Source organism: Notamacropus eugenii, chromosome 2 (genome assembly GCF_028372415.1).
Source record: "Notamacropus eugenii isolate mMacEug1 chromosome 2, mMacEug1.pri_v2, whole genome shotgun sequence".
Classification (NCBI taxonomy): Eukaryota; Metazoa; Chordata; class Mammalia; order Diprotodontia; family Macropodidae; genus Notamacropus; species Notamacropus eugenii.
In genome coordinates, this window is record NC_092873.1 from 457,910,555 (window position 1) to 457,926,633 (window position 16,079).

Genomic DNA, 16,079 nt, shown 5'->3' on the forward strand with positions numbered 1-16,079 from the left:
GTGAAAAGAAGTGTAAGTTTGGAGTCATAAATCTAGTTCTGAATGCTAGCCCTCATTAACTATGTCATCAAAGGCAAGTCACTCTGGCTCACTGACCCTAAGTTCTCTCATCCATATAAAAGGACTGAAAACATCCTCCTCACCTTCCTCATCAGGCTATTGTGAAGAAAGTGTTTTGCAAACGATGAAGCACTATATTAATGTGAGATAACATTACTTATGCTCCATTTTGGCTTCTTGCTTTGGGGACAGACAATCTGAGGTTTTGTAATAACACTGGACTATTTCGCTAAAAGTGCTGACACAATGAATCTTTTTAAAAAAAGCTTTCACAAAATAATTTTTATATTGCTAAAGACATCTGTTACATTTCTGTATCCATAAATAAAAAATAGTGTTGTCCCATAGGATGGTAAATGTAGTCAGTGGATAAAATTTGTGCTCCATGTAAAATAGTACTCTTTGACATCAATCATTTCAAATACTTTAAAAAGAATCAGCATTTAAAAAAAATTGGACAGTGAATAAAACAGCTGGTGAGGAATGTTTAAAAATTCAGTATATGCTCTTATAGTACACTTGGAAATTCATACTGATAAAAAATGTGAATCAGTATGTGTTCACGTAACATGATATTTGTCAAGTTAAAAAGACAACAATGGTATAACTCTCATGCAGCAAAGTCACTGTTCATCTTAGTGCCATCCAGGGTCTCCAGAGCAATGATGCCTTATGGCAAATCCAGTTGTCATAATATTGCAAATTGCTATAGCACAGATAATGGATATGCTTTCTAGCACACAATCTATGCTGACGGCTTGCTTAGGGAGTCCTTGTTAAAGAATCTTCGTGCCTCAATGCTACTGAGGGAAACGGAACAACGAGATGGATTCTGTCTTCTGTACTCAATGCTTTCAAATATGGCATTCTTTATCACCTGCAAAATAGAAACAACAGATTCATTCAATACATATACTCATGGCCTTCTACATGCGAGGTACTGTGTGGGGTACTAGGGGTAGAAAGATTAAAATCTATTTTAAAAGACAAACACTGCCTACAAGGAGAAAACATTCTGCTTCCAGGGGAAGGAGCTAAGATGGCATGGGATAAATGTATGGATAAGTACAATACAAAGCTGTTCTGAATTCATTTAAAAAAAAAAAAGATTCATCTTGTACAATGGTATGACAATCTGAGTAAAATTTTCCAATCAATGTATTCCTCATAATCTTTATATGTTTTCTAATTCCTAAATGTGTCATGATTACAGAGAAATACTGGAAATTCTAGGTTGAGCATTCATACACATTTGCAGTAGACCAATTACCCTCAGTGCTGCTGTTCATAAACTCCATTCCTCTGTTATGAAAGTAAAACATCTATGACATTCTGTACTACTAAGGAGAAAGTAATTTTACTAGATAAGTGGACAAAAGGTATCAATAGTTTTTCAATAGAAAAAATGTAAGTTCTCAACAAGTCCCCTTCTTCTTGCACCTTACTTCTCTCAATGTACTCTAGGATCCAGTGGCTTCCACTGGCCTCCTTTCCTTTCCTTTCCTTTCACAAGATACTGTAGTGTCTATCAACTATGTGCAGTTTCCCTGGCTGTCCCTCCTTGGAATGCTCTCCCTTTTCATCTCCATTCAGTGCTTAGCTAAAATTTCACTTGGAAAAAAAAAAAAACAAAGCTTTCTCAATTCCCCTTAAAGCTAGTTTGTCTGGCATTTAGTAAGTATTTAATAAATGCTTATTGACAACTTGCCTTGAACAACAGGATAAAAATGTTCATTAATAACCAGAAAAACTCAAACTAGAACAAATGAGATTTTCAATCTTGCTCATCATTCTTTGCAGCCTCTAAATTTGATGTGCATGTTGAAGTGACTTTTCTTAGTTTCCTTATTAGTAAATGAAGGTTCTGTAATAAATTATTTCAAAGCTACTGAGCAGTTCTGACATTCTGTGTACAATTTAGCGTACCCAGTTCAATCACAAAAACACAGAGACTGAACCACTAGATGGCATTTCATGCTCACAGAATTTTTTTTGTAGATTTTTTTTTTTTTCAAATGTTTGTGAAACATACTATATGTTTCAGATAAAATCATTCAAAAGAAATCAAATGGGTTGATTTGTCACCACAGGAGCTCTACTTCTATAACAAATTTATGAGAGGATATTCATACACTTCCGGCCTACAGTGTATTCCTTCCTCATCCCTAGCTTCCTTCAAAGCACACCTCAAGGACTACCTCCTACACAAGCTCTTTCCTGATCCCTTGCTCTGCCCTCATTTGTTAGTACTCTTTCCCTGCTGAGATCACTTTGTATATATTCTGTATTATTTACTTGAATTCTCAGTAGAATATAAACTCTTTAAAGGCAGGAACTTTAAAAAAAAAATTGCGTTTGTATCCCCAGCCTCACAAGTCCATCAGTAACCATTTATTAAGATTCTACAATGCTCAAAGCACTGTGCTGAATAATGAAAATACAAAGATACAAATGAAGCCATCTCTGCCTTCATGGGGATTATGTTATCTCAAGGAAAGAATCTTCCTACAAAAATAGATGCAAATTATATATGAAGAGAACTCAAGGTAGAAGGCACTTAATATGTGTGTATGTCTTCTTAATTAAATGAAATCTTATATGGCGTTGAGACCTGGAATTCTCTCCTCCTCCATGACACAGCATGTTTCTTAATCCATTGTATTAGCGTCAAGTGAGAGCAATTTCAGTCCCAAACTTAATGAAATGTTAGAGGTTGCACGCTGAGCATTGTAAGATCAAGATACAGCCTCTCAATTCCACCCTGTCAGCCAGGGTGTTTGCAATGCAATTGAGGAAATAAGATGTGCAAAAGAAGTTAAAGTAAAAGGCCCCAGTGGCACACAGACTGGGTCCTAAGTGATAGATTACAGCCACTAAGAAACATCAAAGCATGGTCAGTGCCCAGAATTCGGCTGTCTCAGACATGCAAACACTGGTGCCAAAGGAGATCATCACAGTGTGCTGAAACAGTGCAGGCACAAGCCAAGAGAAAAGAAAAACCATGTCATTAATGCACTGAAGGAATACACAAACTGAGTTTCCAATGAGGTGGCACAGCTGTGAACAGCTGGGAGATTCAAATTCAGATTGAGTGGAAGGAGTATTCTTTTTGTTTTTTGGAGTATTCTTTAAGCAAACGGTTAAGTAGTCCCAACTAGGTGTTGAAGAACCGTATTTTTAATGAACCACAGATCCCACAAGGGGTGGCTATAACCACAAGTTGCCTTTTAAAGATAAGTGGTTAGCCTCTTGTGTCTTTCTTGGGCAAGTATTTCTTTTTCTCCCCTCTGGTTCTTAAGTTACAATAATGAAAGCACTTAAAAGGCAACATGATTAAATGAACTGCAAGAAGACAGTATTTGATGAGTTTGCTATAGGGTAGGGTTAGTTAAGAGAGCCCTTTCTTAAAATTAAGTCTTTTAATATAAACTAATTCCTCAGTTTCTCATCAATGTATCAAACAAACCATTTTCTCACTTGCTTAGAACACACATAAATTATTGAATGATTATAAGTAGTAGCCAATATCTGGAACAAAGTACTCATTGGCTTTAAATCAAAACAATGAGAGAAATGTATATCAAATATGCAGAATTAGTTAATATCATTTTTTTATTTTTCTACATTTAATATGGTAAGTTACACATCCGTAATCTATGCAATCTGGTTGTATCATGTCTGCCTAATATGTGTTTATCTATGCACCTGATGTGTACTTTATCAAGCAGCCCATTCAATTAGCTGTCATTAAAGCAACTATTGTATGCCAAATATTGTGGTGGATACTGGTGATCACAAAGATAAATATGAAATAGTCCTCATTTTCAAGTTTATATTCTCCTGATGCCACTTAGACTGCCCTGGAGGAATTACGAGAGTATCTTCAAGTTTTGAGTTCTCCTTGGAGTTGTTATGGATTTCAAGGTCAAAGTAGTAATTTTGAACTTCATAACTTCATAAATCAAGGTTATTTTATCTTTACTTTTTCTGGCAATCAACTTAAAATACTGAGTTTGTAGAACCATAATGGAGGAAGAATGACAAAATTCTCAAAGTTGCCCTCTGCTTATAAAATCAGTATTTTTTATGACCTACTATGTGATAAAATAACAATATCAGAAAGAAGCCAAAGAAACATTTAATCGTAAAGCTGTATTTTCTTTGAAAATTTACTTTTGAAAATGTGAGCAAGCTGGTGTATTACTTTTGCTGCGAATTCATACACACTCAATATTCCTGCCACCCCCTCCCACTGTTAGCAGTATCTATGTTTAAGATTATTATTTGCATATTTAAATGATTTAAACTAGTAGTTTTCACTCTGTGTATCTTCCTTAGAAAGAATCTAGCTTTACTGAAGATCTAAGATGATACTTACATCTATGTTATTCAGTGTATTGAAATGCATTAAATCATGAAGTCTTTTAAAAGCCTGATTTGGATATTGAAAGTTGAATGTGGAGAAGGGTGATTCAGGGTCATCAAAAATATCAAAATCAGCAAAATCTTTCTCTTCCTGTGTTTCTCTTGGAATTCCTACAGCAACAGAATGGATACAAATGGCGCTATTAATTTACAAAGAGTAAAACATTTTAAAATGCCAATTAACACATATGTTGAATTTTCTAACCTTATATTTGAAAGAATTTTTATAGGGCATCTAGTCTAATTTCCTTTCCAATGAAGAAATTTCTTCTACATTTTTTCTGCTAAAAATCATTCAACCTCTACTTGAATATTTCTCCAGTAAGTAAACTCACTCCTTTGTCAGTTAAGTAGACCATTTTATTGTTTGATGAATTTAATTAAGAAGCACTTTAAAAAAAAAAAAAGCATATTCTTATGTTAACCTAAAACTCACCTCCATATAACTTCTACTTATTGGTCCCAGTTCTTCCTCTTGAGCAACTTAGTCTTTTCTATCTTATGCATGATACTACATAAAATATTTGATGATCACTATTATGTACAATTGAAATATTTTATTTTATTAAATATTTCTAATTCTCTTAATCATTGCTCATGGCTTGCAGGTTATCTTTTTTAATGATTTAGAGTATTTATAATTACCAATTATTTAGATGGCTAATTATCATCCTGGAGTGAGGGTAGTGGGTTCATGATTTAACATACTGTGCAGATATGAACTGACTCAGAGGACAGAGGACCCATTACTTCCATTATTGAGAACACTCTATTTCTATTAAATTAGCCTAAGTTTATATTAGCTTTTCCAGCTGTCATGTCACACCATTGATTCGTATTGAACTTTCAGCTGGTGAAAACTTCCAGATCTAAAAAGATCTGGAAACATAAGCAGTACTTTAAAGCTAGTTCCCTCCTCTGACCTCCTACACTGCCCGGCTCTACCCCTCACAAAAGAAAAACAATTTCTGTTTGACAGGAAATTTCTATAAATCATTCCCAACTCACCAGGAGCTTTATAATTCCTAAAGTTGATATTGGCCAAAACAAAATGGATGATAGTTGGGCAATCTTTCTCTACGGCAGGATTTTTGGGTTTGAAGACATAACATTCCTTCAGACCTTCTCGATCAAACACATAAGGATCAATCTTTGGAAAAGAAAGCTTATTCATTTTAGCCCACTTTTCAGCAAGCAGAATTTCCTAGGGAGAAAACAGCAATATTTGTGACACTTGAATTCATGTCTTTCCCAGGTCTTTCTTTTCGCTGTCTAAAGTCTCAAGAGGAGATGAGGACCCCCATCAAATACCTTCTTTACTTGAGCTTTACTTTTATAGCTCCAGAAGGTAGCTTTATACCTCTAAAATAAAGTTTAAATACTTCACAGCTAGGATTTTAACCAAGGCTTTGCCTAAAAACTTATGGAACTTATATTTTAATATTATCACAATAATCCCTATTTGCACATTCCATCAACCCTGAAAAACTAAACTTGCAGATAGAATCATAGAAAAGAAAATAACACTATACTAGATGTCAGATATGTTTTTTATGTGAGCCTATGAACATATATACTCAGAGAAATGTAAGCTCTAAGAAGATAGGGATTGTTTCCTATTAAAATACACCAGCACATAAACAGTGCCTTACATATAGTACATAGGCACTTAAATGTGTGTTCTTATTAAGTTGAATTACCCTCAGCTCAACTTTATTCATATCTACGGGAGGCTATCAAATTATAAATTCTAAGCTACTTTTCCCACCAATAATACTTCCAAAGATAATGAATACCCAACGTCACAGTGTTCATCAGTGAAAAGTACACTCTGCAAATGCCTGATTTCTTATTTTAAGCTTGGGGTGGGGCTTGGGAGAAATAACATTAAGCACTTTATAAAAATAAGAAAAATAAATTTTAAAAGAAAAGAATTGAGTCACTGACCAATTTGTTATTTCTACACGAGCATGAACAACTGCTAATATCCATTCATGATTATTCAAAACAAAACCAAAAGGAGATAGGAGAACTGGAAAGGAGGAAAGAAAGGCTAACAATTTTGAACATAATGACTCAATAATCTGACTGTTATGTTTCCCTTACTGCTTAGATGTGTAAGAGAAAATGGAAAGTGAACTTCCTAAGGAAAAAAAATCAGGCTATTTTTAGAGAGATCCTTTCTTATTGGTAGTTAGGAAGATTAGAGATTTCCATTTACAGGATCCTGATAAACTACATTTCAAAAGTCACAAATTTAAAGTCCGAGAGATGGATGACTACAAGTCAGAGGAGGCTTTTTTTATCTAACGTCTTTTTTAAAGAAGGAATAGAACTCTGACACATTATTACTGGTCCAAGAGTTTACGTTTTTCTTTTAATTTAATTTGATTACCAGCCAGTTATTGTAAAATTATAGAAATGTGTCAGAAATCTACCTTTAGAGCACTTTTTGGGGGTCATTTAAAGAATCATATTTCCATGAAGTCAACCGCAGAAAATGTTGAATTTTTTAATCCTCTCTTCTTACATTTTTTTATTTGAAAAGTAACATGCAGAAATATGCAATATAACTTCCAAAAAGTCAATTTGTAAAATATATAAGGTTAAAGTGAATAAAATACACAGTGACCACTAGAATGTGTACAGAACTAATGATAATTGGTGGCTGAACTCAGATGAATTGCAGACCAACCCTGGTTCCAGAGGAGATATTATGAAAGACACCCCCTGAGTCTTTTCCAGATCTACCTTTATAATCTTGGTACAAAACCAGGAAACTACAATGCACAAAAATTCTATTTGGCAGATACGGTAGTTTTGTTGGTCAGTTTTACTGAACTATTTTCTTTTAGCACAAGGGAAGATTCTAAGGAGAAATAACTTGCATGAGAAATGAAAGGCACCAATAAAACTAAAAAGAAAAATTATTTTAAACTATAAGCCCACTTTGGAACTTAAAATGTATTTGAAAAATCATATAAGCTACCTGAAAGCAAGTTAATTTAGACACAAGTATCTAAGCAGATTAGGGATCAATTAAAAATCAAAGTAATAAGTAATATAAGAAAAAGGAAGTTTTTTACCTCCCCTTCTCTTTTTTTAATAACTTGGAGTAATTTAAATTTCTAAAATGTCTTTCAGAACAACATTTAAGTCACTGAAAGTAGATGAGGAGAGACTGGGAAGAAAGGAAAAGAAAGACAGAAAAAGAGACAGAGAGACAGAGACAGAAAGAGAGACAGAGAAAGAGAAAGGCAGGAATTAATTTTTCCCCACAAGTATTTTCTTTTTTTTTCTTTTTAAAGTAAAGCTGCTGTTTGATTTCTGCTTGCTTTAGAGTATATAAAGCATTGCTGATTCTCATGTCTGATATTAAGGATTTAGGCTTCTGTCCCAGATAACACAGCAGAGTAGTTGGGTGGTTCCACTGGAATTTTATCATAGGAGATTACTTCTCACTGATATGCCATGTGGTAGGTGTAATGGAATTTTTTAGGGAACCAAGAGGGTCATTACTCACCAATCTAGGTTCTTGAGGTTGGGGTCACATAAAAGCAGTATAGAGTCAATTAAGACCATTTAAGTTTTTGTTTCTTTGGTTTTTGCGTTGATTTTGATAGCCTTAGTCATAACAGACTTTTCTTTGAGTACAGACAACTGAAAAATCCAAGGTTTGGTTTGTGCTACATTTAGCAACTATTCCATGGTAAAGAATCTTAGCAATATAAGCTATAGAGCCACTTTTTCCATGATCTCTTAGGATTATTACTTAGAGCTGGGGGCGGTTAACATCTCTTCTCAGTCCCTATGTGTGCTACACTAAAAAATTCTCAGTCTAGTTTTCATTGACAGGGCACTGCCCTTCAAGAATAGTTATAATAGAGATGATTTACAAACTAGAATCGCTCATTTTTGCCTTTATTGAAAATCATAAGAACATTTCTCAGAGGCAACTAGGTGGATAGATTGTGAGTAGATCACTGAACTTTTCATTCATTCAAGATACGTTTATTAAACATCTGCTATGTGGCAGGCACTGTGATAAGTTCTAGGGATACAGAGAGAGGCAAAAGACAGTGAATGCCATTAGGGAGCTTACAGTCTAATAGGGGAGACAACCAGGAAAAAAAAATATACACACAGTAAGCTACATACAGGATAAATATGAAATAATTAAAAGTGGGGAAACACTGGAATTAAGAGGAGTTAGGGAAGGCTTCCTGTAGAAGGTGGAATTTTAGTTGGAACTTGAAGCCAGGGAAGTCAGCATTTAGAGTAGAGAGAGAGTATTCCAGATATGATGGATGGCCAGAGAAAAGGCCCAGGGCTTAGAGATGGAAGGTTTTATTCACGGAATAGCTCAGAGGCCACCATCACTAAACTGAAGAGTCTGTATTAGAGAGTAAGGTGGAAGGAGAATGGAAAGGCAGGCAGAGGTTAGGCTATAAAAGGCTTTGAATGTCAAACAAAACACTTTATATTTGCTCCTGTAGACAACAGAAAATCATTGGAGTTTATTGAGCAGAGGGGTAACAGACTTAGATTTGCATTTTAGGAAAATCACTTCAGTGACTGAATGGAGAATAGATTGGAGTGAAGACAGACTTGGGGCAGGCAGATCCACCAGTAGGCTATTGCAATAATTAAGGTTTGAGGTGATTAGGACTGAAGTTCAAATCTAGCCTCAGGCATTTACAGTGACCTTGGGCAAGTCATTCAATCTGACTCCAATTCAGTTTCCTCATCTGTAAAATGAGTATAATAATAGCACCTAATTCCTGTTGTAAGAATTCAATGAGATAATATTTGTAAAACATTTTATAAATTGTAAATTGTTATATAAATACTGGCTATTATTATTTTTATTATTTTCCTCCCAAGTCCCAAAGTAATCTTTATTAAGGAGACATGAACTTAATAGAATCATAAATACTGCGTAAGAAAGGAATTTAGAGATTATAGAATCATATATGTAGAATTTTTTTTAATAGATTATAAAAGGGGGCCAAGGCAGATGAAATTATTTGCCGATGGTCATATTAGTAGTAACTGATAGCCCCAGAATTGGTATCAAAAACTTCTAACTCTTCGAATTTCTACCAAGCAGCTTTCTCAGTATACCACGCTGCCATTTTCTTTTCTGCTGCCTCCTCCTACCCCACCAGTGGACAAGCATCTGCTAAGCACTTACTACGTGCCAGACACTAGCAATCCAATGAAAGGTAAAACCAAGGTTTCTGTCCTCAAAAAGCTCAAATTGTAACAGTGGAAGCAACAGGTAAATAACTAGGCAGATACAAGATAGATACAGAGGAAGTAGAAGATGATTCCAGAGGAGAAGGAACTAGCAATGGAGGAGTCCAGGAAAGAGGGATCTGAGCTGAGTCTTGAAGGACACCAGGAAAGCCAAGAGAGGGACGTGAGGAGAGAGCAGTCCAGAAATGAAAGAATGACCATGGGAGGTGGATTGTCACATTCAAGAAACATCAAGTAGCTCAGTGCAGCTAGACCATTATCACCCCTGTGATTCCCCAATTCTATGAGAGGAAATTTTTTTTTAATAATTTAATCTCAAAAGTAACAAATGAGTTAATGCTGAATCAACTTCAATAAATCCAAGTTCAAAGCTTCCTGTTAGTACATTTTGGAACTGATCTCTTCCATTACACAGTATTTTGATAGACCTTCCCACCGTTTCCAGAGACTTCTCACATGAACTTTGGAATTCCATTTTTAATACTGACCAAGCAGTATAACCTTTTAAAAATATTAGTCAGTGATAAGAATTTGCCTATGTTATGATGTTATTTGTTGTAGAAGTTAACCAGTTAGCAATACCAGGTTGTAGAAACAAAATTTTGATGGGAAACATGATGAAAAACCCCAAATGAGGCTTTGCTTAAAACATGAGAGCCTATCTAATGTTTAACTGGGAAACATGATTTTTTAGTAGTTTTTTTTTTCTTAGTTGTGGAAAATGCCTCTAATCTATAAAAAAAAAAGTTGGGAAAATCATTTCCAGGGAAGCAACAAGAATAACAACTCAAATTTTCAACTCATGTCAAGTACTACTAAGTACATAAAAGCTTCACTGGAGACCCCCAGCTTCCACCTAAATCATATTTAATGAGAGTCATACTATTTTTCTAAGGATTCACCTGCTATGGATTCTTAACATTGCTTAACTTTCAGGAAATGAGGCATAGTATTGTGAAAAGAATAAGTCAAGATCTGCCTGCTGGACACATGGTTTCCAATGAAAATATATCTATTTTTAAAAGTTCCGTTAAAGAAAGCTCTAGTTATTTTCAGTGCCATAGTTAATTTCCTGAAATCAAATGTAACCCACTTTTTAAAGCTCTGCCAAAAGAATTACACCCAAAAGAATAGGAAATTATGATAGAGGAAGGGTTGTCTTCTGACTAAGACTCTTACCAGCATTCTCTAAGCTCTGAAGGGTTCTCAGAATTGATATGAGGGCCAACTCCAGTATCATTAATCCTGACCCTGAAAAGGGGGGCTTATGGTTAAGAAATACAAAGCAGGAAATAAGAAAAAAAGAAACCAAGTCACAGAAAGGGGACAGAAAATTGTAAACAACATTTGCATTTTAGGAAAATCACTTAAGTGATTGAAAGGAGAATGGATTGGAATGAAGAGAGGCTTGGGGCAGGTAGATCCACCAGAAGGCTATTGCAGTAATTAAGGTTTGAGGTGATTAGGACTGAAGTTCAGCTGGCATGGTGAAGACTAGGCAAGTACAGTGTCTGGAGTGAATCCTGCACTGCTGATCCAGCACCGATTGGGGCCCAAGATTGGTGACCTTCTATTCTCCTCTGCTTTTCCTCTTTTTGGAGAAGGCAACTGGATGGCCAGTTAGGTGGCACAGTGGATAGAGCACTAGCCCTCAAGTCAGGAAGACCTGAGTTCAAATCTGCCCTCACATACTAGCTGTATAACCCCAGAAAAGTCACTTAACCCTGTTTGCCTCAGTTTCCTCATCTGTAAAATGAGCTGGAGAAGGAAATGGCAAATCACTCCAAGAAAACCCCAAATGGGATCATGGAGAGTTGGACACAAATGAAACAATTGAACACAACAGCTTCATGGTACACTGTCCATTCACTCTTAATCTGTTACTTCCTTTATAGAATCATAAGCTGGGAGAGGAGAACATGGGGGTATGGGAGATCCCCAGTGAAAAGGCACAGATTCATAGATAAAGTGTCACATTCAAGGAACTGCAAGGAAATTAATGTTACTAAAGTTAAACTCGTGGTGTGTACAGAAGGGATGGAAGTATAAGAATGCTGAAAATGTAGAAAGTGCTGTGAAGTGCTTTAAGTGACAAACTGAGCATTTTGTTTTGGGTCATGGAATTAAGAAAGAGCCACTGTATTGAGGAGGGTATGACATGGCCAGACCTACTCTTTATGAAAATTATTTTGACAGTTGGGTGGAGGATGGAAGGGAATGGAGAGAGTACTTGAGACAGGGAGACCAGCCAGCACCTATTGCAATGGCCCAGAAGTGAGGTGATAAAGGCCTGAAGGAAGTAAGGGAATATAGTACACTAAAGTCATAGAGATTTATTTCTTCCCTCAAATGAAGAAAATATTGACAGAGTTATGGGTAGAGAAGACACAATCTTTGAGATGGGAAAAGTGAACTTCAGATGTTTAAAAAAAGTTTAAAATTAACCAGTTCAGACAGAGCCATTACAAAATGCAGAAGAAGAATAACACAAGACTCTGGCCTTTTCTCTCCAATCTGATTGGCAGATCTTTGAGGGAAGAGGCTATTTTTCATACTATATATCTTTGTAAGTCAGCAAATTCGAATCCAACAACCATTTTGAAGTACCACTATTTCACAGTATTATATTTTTTTTCTACTTTTGCACATCCCCTTTTTCTCCACATTCTCCACAATGCTTAGTATGTCATTTTACATGGAATCCATGCTTAATAAATATTGTTCATTGGTTGACATTCACCAAAACTTGAAAGGGGCAACAAGGTACAACTGGATTTGGCTGTTTGAAAGAAGAATATATTCATTGCTCTTTAGGATTCTGCCTCTAGATATAAAGTAAATTTACTTAAAATGAATACTTGCTATGATGTGGTAACTTATTTAATCATTGACTCATTTCCCACCTCCTCAATCCACAATCTTCCCAATCTTCCAAGTTCATACGGATCTATTCCTCTTTTGATTATTGATAGCCAGGACCCAATTTCACACTTTAAATTAGAGCCAGAAGGAACCTTAGAGGTTACTTCGTAGCTAGTCTTGGAGGGGTTTTGGTTTGCTTTTCTTTTAAGTGTTTTTTGTGCGTCTGGTCCCCAAACGTATTTTGTAGTCTTTGAGGATAGGAAAAGATCATGACATCATTTTCTTGGAACTTTCACAACAGTCAGAATGATTAGGGAAGATACAAGAGTTGTAAAGGCTAATGGGGGAAAACAACAGGATTTCTAGTCATGGCTCTGGCATTTATCTAGTCATGTGGCCCTGGTTAAATCTTGGCATCTCAGTCTTGTCATCTGTAAAGGGTACTTCATAATGTGCCATAAAATGTTGCTAGGACCACCGAAGGAGGAAGCAGAAATGTTTTGAAAACTGTAAAGAACTATAGAAATGTAAGGCATCACTATTATATTTGAAAGCAGAGAAATGAGCTCACCTTAAAAGGAGGACTGGAGTCACTTGGTCTTGCAGAAAAATCAAAGGAGATGATAAGATCCACACCTCTCTGAGGTCTCAAGATCAGAGGATATGGGAGGTTAAATGTGAGCCCGCTGTCAACCACGTGGATCTTTTTACTTTTGACATCCAGTGGCTCATATATTCTCTCGAACTCATCAGGATCTAGGCAGGAGGAGGAGGAGAGGCAGGAAGAGGGAGAAGAAAAGCAATTAAAATACTAAATTAACATTTGTTATTTATTTGTCAATATCCTGCAGGGATAGTTACATAAACTATATACATTTCTCTAACTATATGTCATGCCTGGGCTATTCATCATTATGGAGAACTTAAACATTTCTATCAGTTCTACGGTATTCAGTACTTCTGTGATTTTATCATGTTGAAACAACAAAAGAATTCAAGTGAATGGATGACAGTATCATCATCATCATAGCACTAAAACACAGCTCCACCTTATGTGATGTTATTTACTCCTTATTGGTAAAGCATTTCATTTAAGTTACTAATTCTGGTACTAGTGATTCATTCATTTGCTCAAGGCTCTTATTCATACTCACTAAGAACTTTTCCCCCTCTCCCCTCTTGCCTTTCATTCACTTCCTCTGCTGTAGTAGCCAGGATGCTTAGCCATGTCAAGGATTAGAAGTTTTGTTGGAAGCTGAATAAAGTAATCCATCTAAATTGCGCCATCGTTTTAATGTCTAAGAAAACATAAAATCCCTTTTTGCATATTTCTGTAGGAGGAAAATGTACCAAATCTATTCACCCATTTAGTCAACAAACAATATATATCTGCTGGGTGTTCAGTACTAGATTTAGTAAAGAAGGAGACACAAAGTTTAAATAACATATAGGCCCTCGCTGGACCTTAGAAAATATGATGATCCTCTTAAAACTTCAAGGAAACATAGGTGCCATTTATACATATTCTTGGCACCTAGCAAAGCATTCTGAATGTAGTAAACACTTAATAAATGCTTATTTAAAATAGATTTTTTTGTGATTTTTTAAAAATCATTCCAATTATCCTTTACTAGAAAAGATATTTGTTAATTGTATCATCTCTACTAAGACCTATGGTTTCCATAATATTCTACAACAAATAAGATTGTTGAGAGTTGCAATGTCTAACTACAAAGAAGTAAGCATAACTAGTGCTGTAGATGTCTACAGAAAGGGACTACATAAGATAACCGAGTGACTATTCGTAACATGAGAAATGGAATTAGAAGTGAAGAAATCGCTTCAAAAGCATATCAGATATCACAAGAAGTCCAATTATTTTCTTCTAAAACAAAATACTGACATTACTTAATCCTTGTGGGCAGACCAATTAAAACGAAAAGTTTAGGTATAGAGGAACTTTAGACCACTTTGAAATATATAACAATTTACTCAGAAAGATTACTACAAAGGAACAAATTGTGTATGTAATACAAAAAAGGGAGAAATGCTTATAAAATATGGATAGGAGTTTTATGGTTCCAAACAGTTACATCTGATAAACATTTCTCCTTATTTTGACTCTATAAAATGATTTATTCTCTATGTTATAGCTTGGGGCATACACAAAAGAGTCAGGAATTGCTTGATCTCCATCCACACCAAAGGCACCTGTGTTCTCTGGGAATAAAGGGGAGAGAAACCTCTACTGATAATCTTCACAGTACCTTTTAGACTCAAGCTTATATTACTTAGTTGCTGAGACATTAGCAATAGTTAATTCCTCTTTAAATAAACGGTCTAACTCCATTCACACTATTGGATCAATTCTTTAGAATATGTGTTGACTCTTCCCTCAAAATGCAATCAATTATGGTTATTGTTTTGTGTTCCTTTAATAAAGTTCTCCCAGCAATTCACTTTCTTTAAAAAAAAAATTGATTCACTTTTTAAAAAATTATTTTCTTTTTAAATTTTAAGTTCCAGATTTTCTTCTTCCCTTCCATAAGGGAGAAGACACACAAGATGACATGAATTACACATGTGAAATCATGCAGAATATATTTCCATATTAGCCATATCACAAAAAAAGAGAAACAAAGAGAAAGTGGGAAAATTATACTTTAATTTCCTTTCACAAGTTCTTTCTCTGGAGGTAGATAGTATTTTTTCATCATGAGTCCTTTGGAATTGTCTTGGATCACTGTATTCATGAAAGCAGTCAAGTATTTCACAGTTGATCATCATGACAACCTTGCTGTTACTGTGCACAATGATCCCCCAGTTCTTCTCGCTTCATTTTGCATATAGGTCTGGTCATGTTTTGTTTTTTTTCTGAAACCACTCCCTGTGTCATTTCTTATAACACAATAGTATTCCATCACAATCACATGCCACAACGTGTTCAACCATTCTCCAATTGATGAGCATCCCCTCACTTTCCAATTCTTTGCCAGCACAGAAAAGAGCTGCTATGAACATTTTTGTACATGTAGGTCAGTCGTTTTCTTTTCTTTGTTCTCTTTGGGATACAAACCTAGCAGTGTTATTACTGGATCAAAGAGTATGCACAGTTTTGTAGCCCTTTAGGCATAGTTTCAGATTACTCTAAAGAATGACTGAACCAATTCACTACTCCACCAAGGATCCATTAATGTACCTATTTTCCCTCAAGCAACTCACTTTGTAGGTCAGTTTGCTTTATATTCTACTTTTCTACCTTTTATTACTCTCAGTAAGTTCAGCAGATGGGTGCCAAAATATAAAGAAATGTATAATCATGATGAAATTTCACATTTGGAACTTAATATTTTTTCCTATTTTTTGTGTGGTTTTTTTTGTTTTTCTTTTGCAGCACAACAGACACTTTATCCCATAACTGGTTTATATAAAAGACTGGAATTGCAAGAGACTAAAATCAGTGCAGAATTTCT

At 35.3% G+C, this 16,079-nt stretch overlaps 1 protein-coding gene across 1 annotated transcript in view; it reads right to left on the reverse strand.

Moving 5' to 3' along the window:
* Positions 1–327: 327 nt before the first annotated feature.
* PLA2G4A (phospholipase A2 group IVA) overlaps positions 328–16,079 on the reverse strand; it is a 168,444-nt gene continuing 152,692 nt past the window's right edge. The window contains exons 15-18 of the mRNA XM_072648363.1: positions 13,178–13,362; positions 5,494–5,689; positions 4,439–4,596; positions 328–937 (exon numbers count right to left, since the gene is read on the reverse strand). Of these exons, the coding sequence (XP_072504464.1) occupies positions 806–937; positions 4,439–4,596; positions 5,494–5,689; positions 13,178–13,362 (671 nt within the window). The 3' untranslated portion in view covers positions 328–805. The remainder of the gene's footprint in view (positions 938–4,438; positions 4,597–5,493; positions 5,690–13,177; positions 13,363–16,079) is intronic.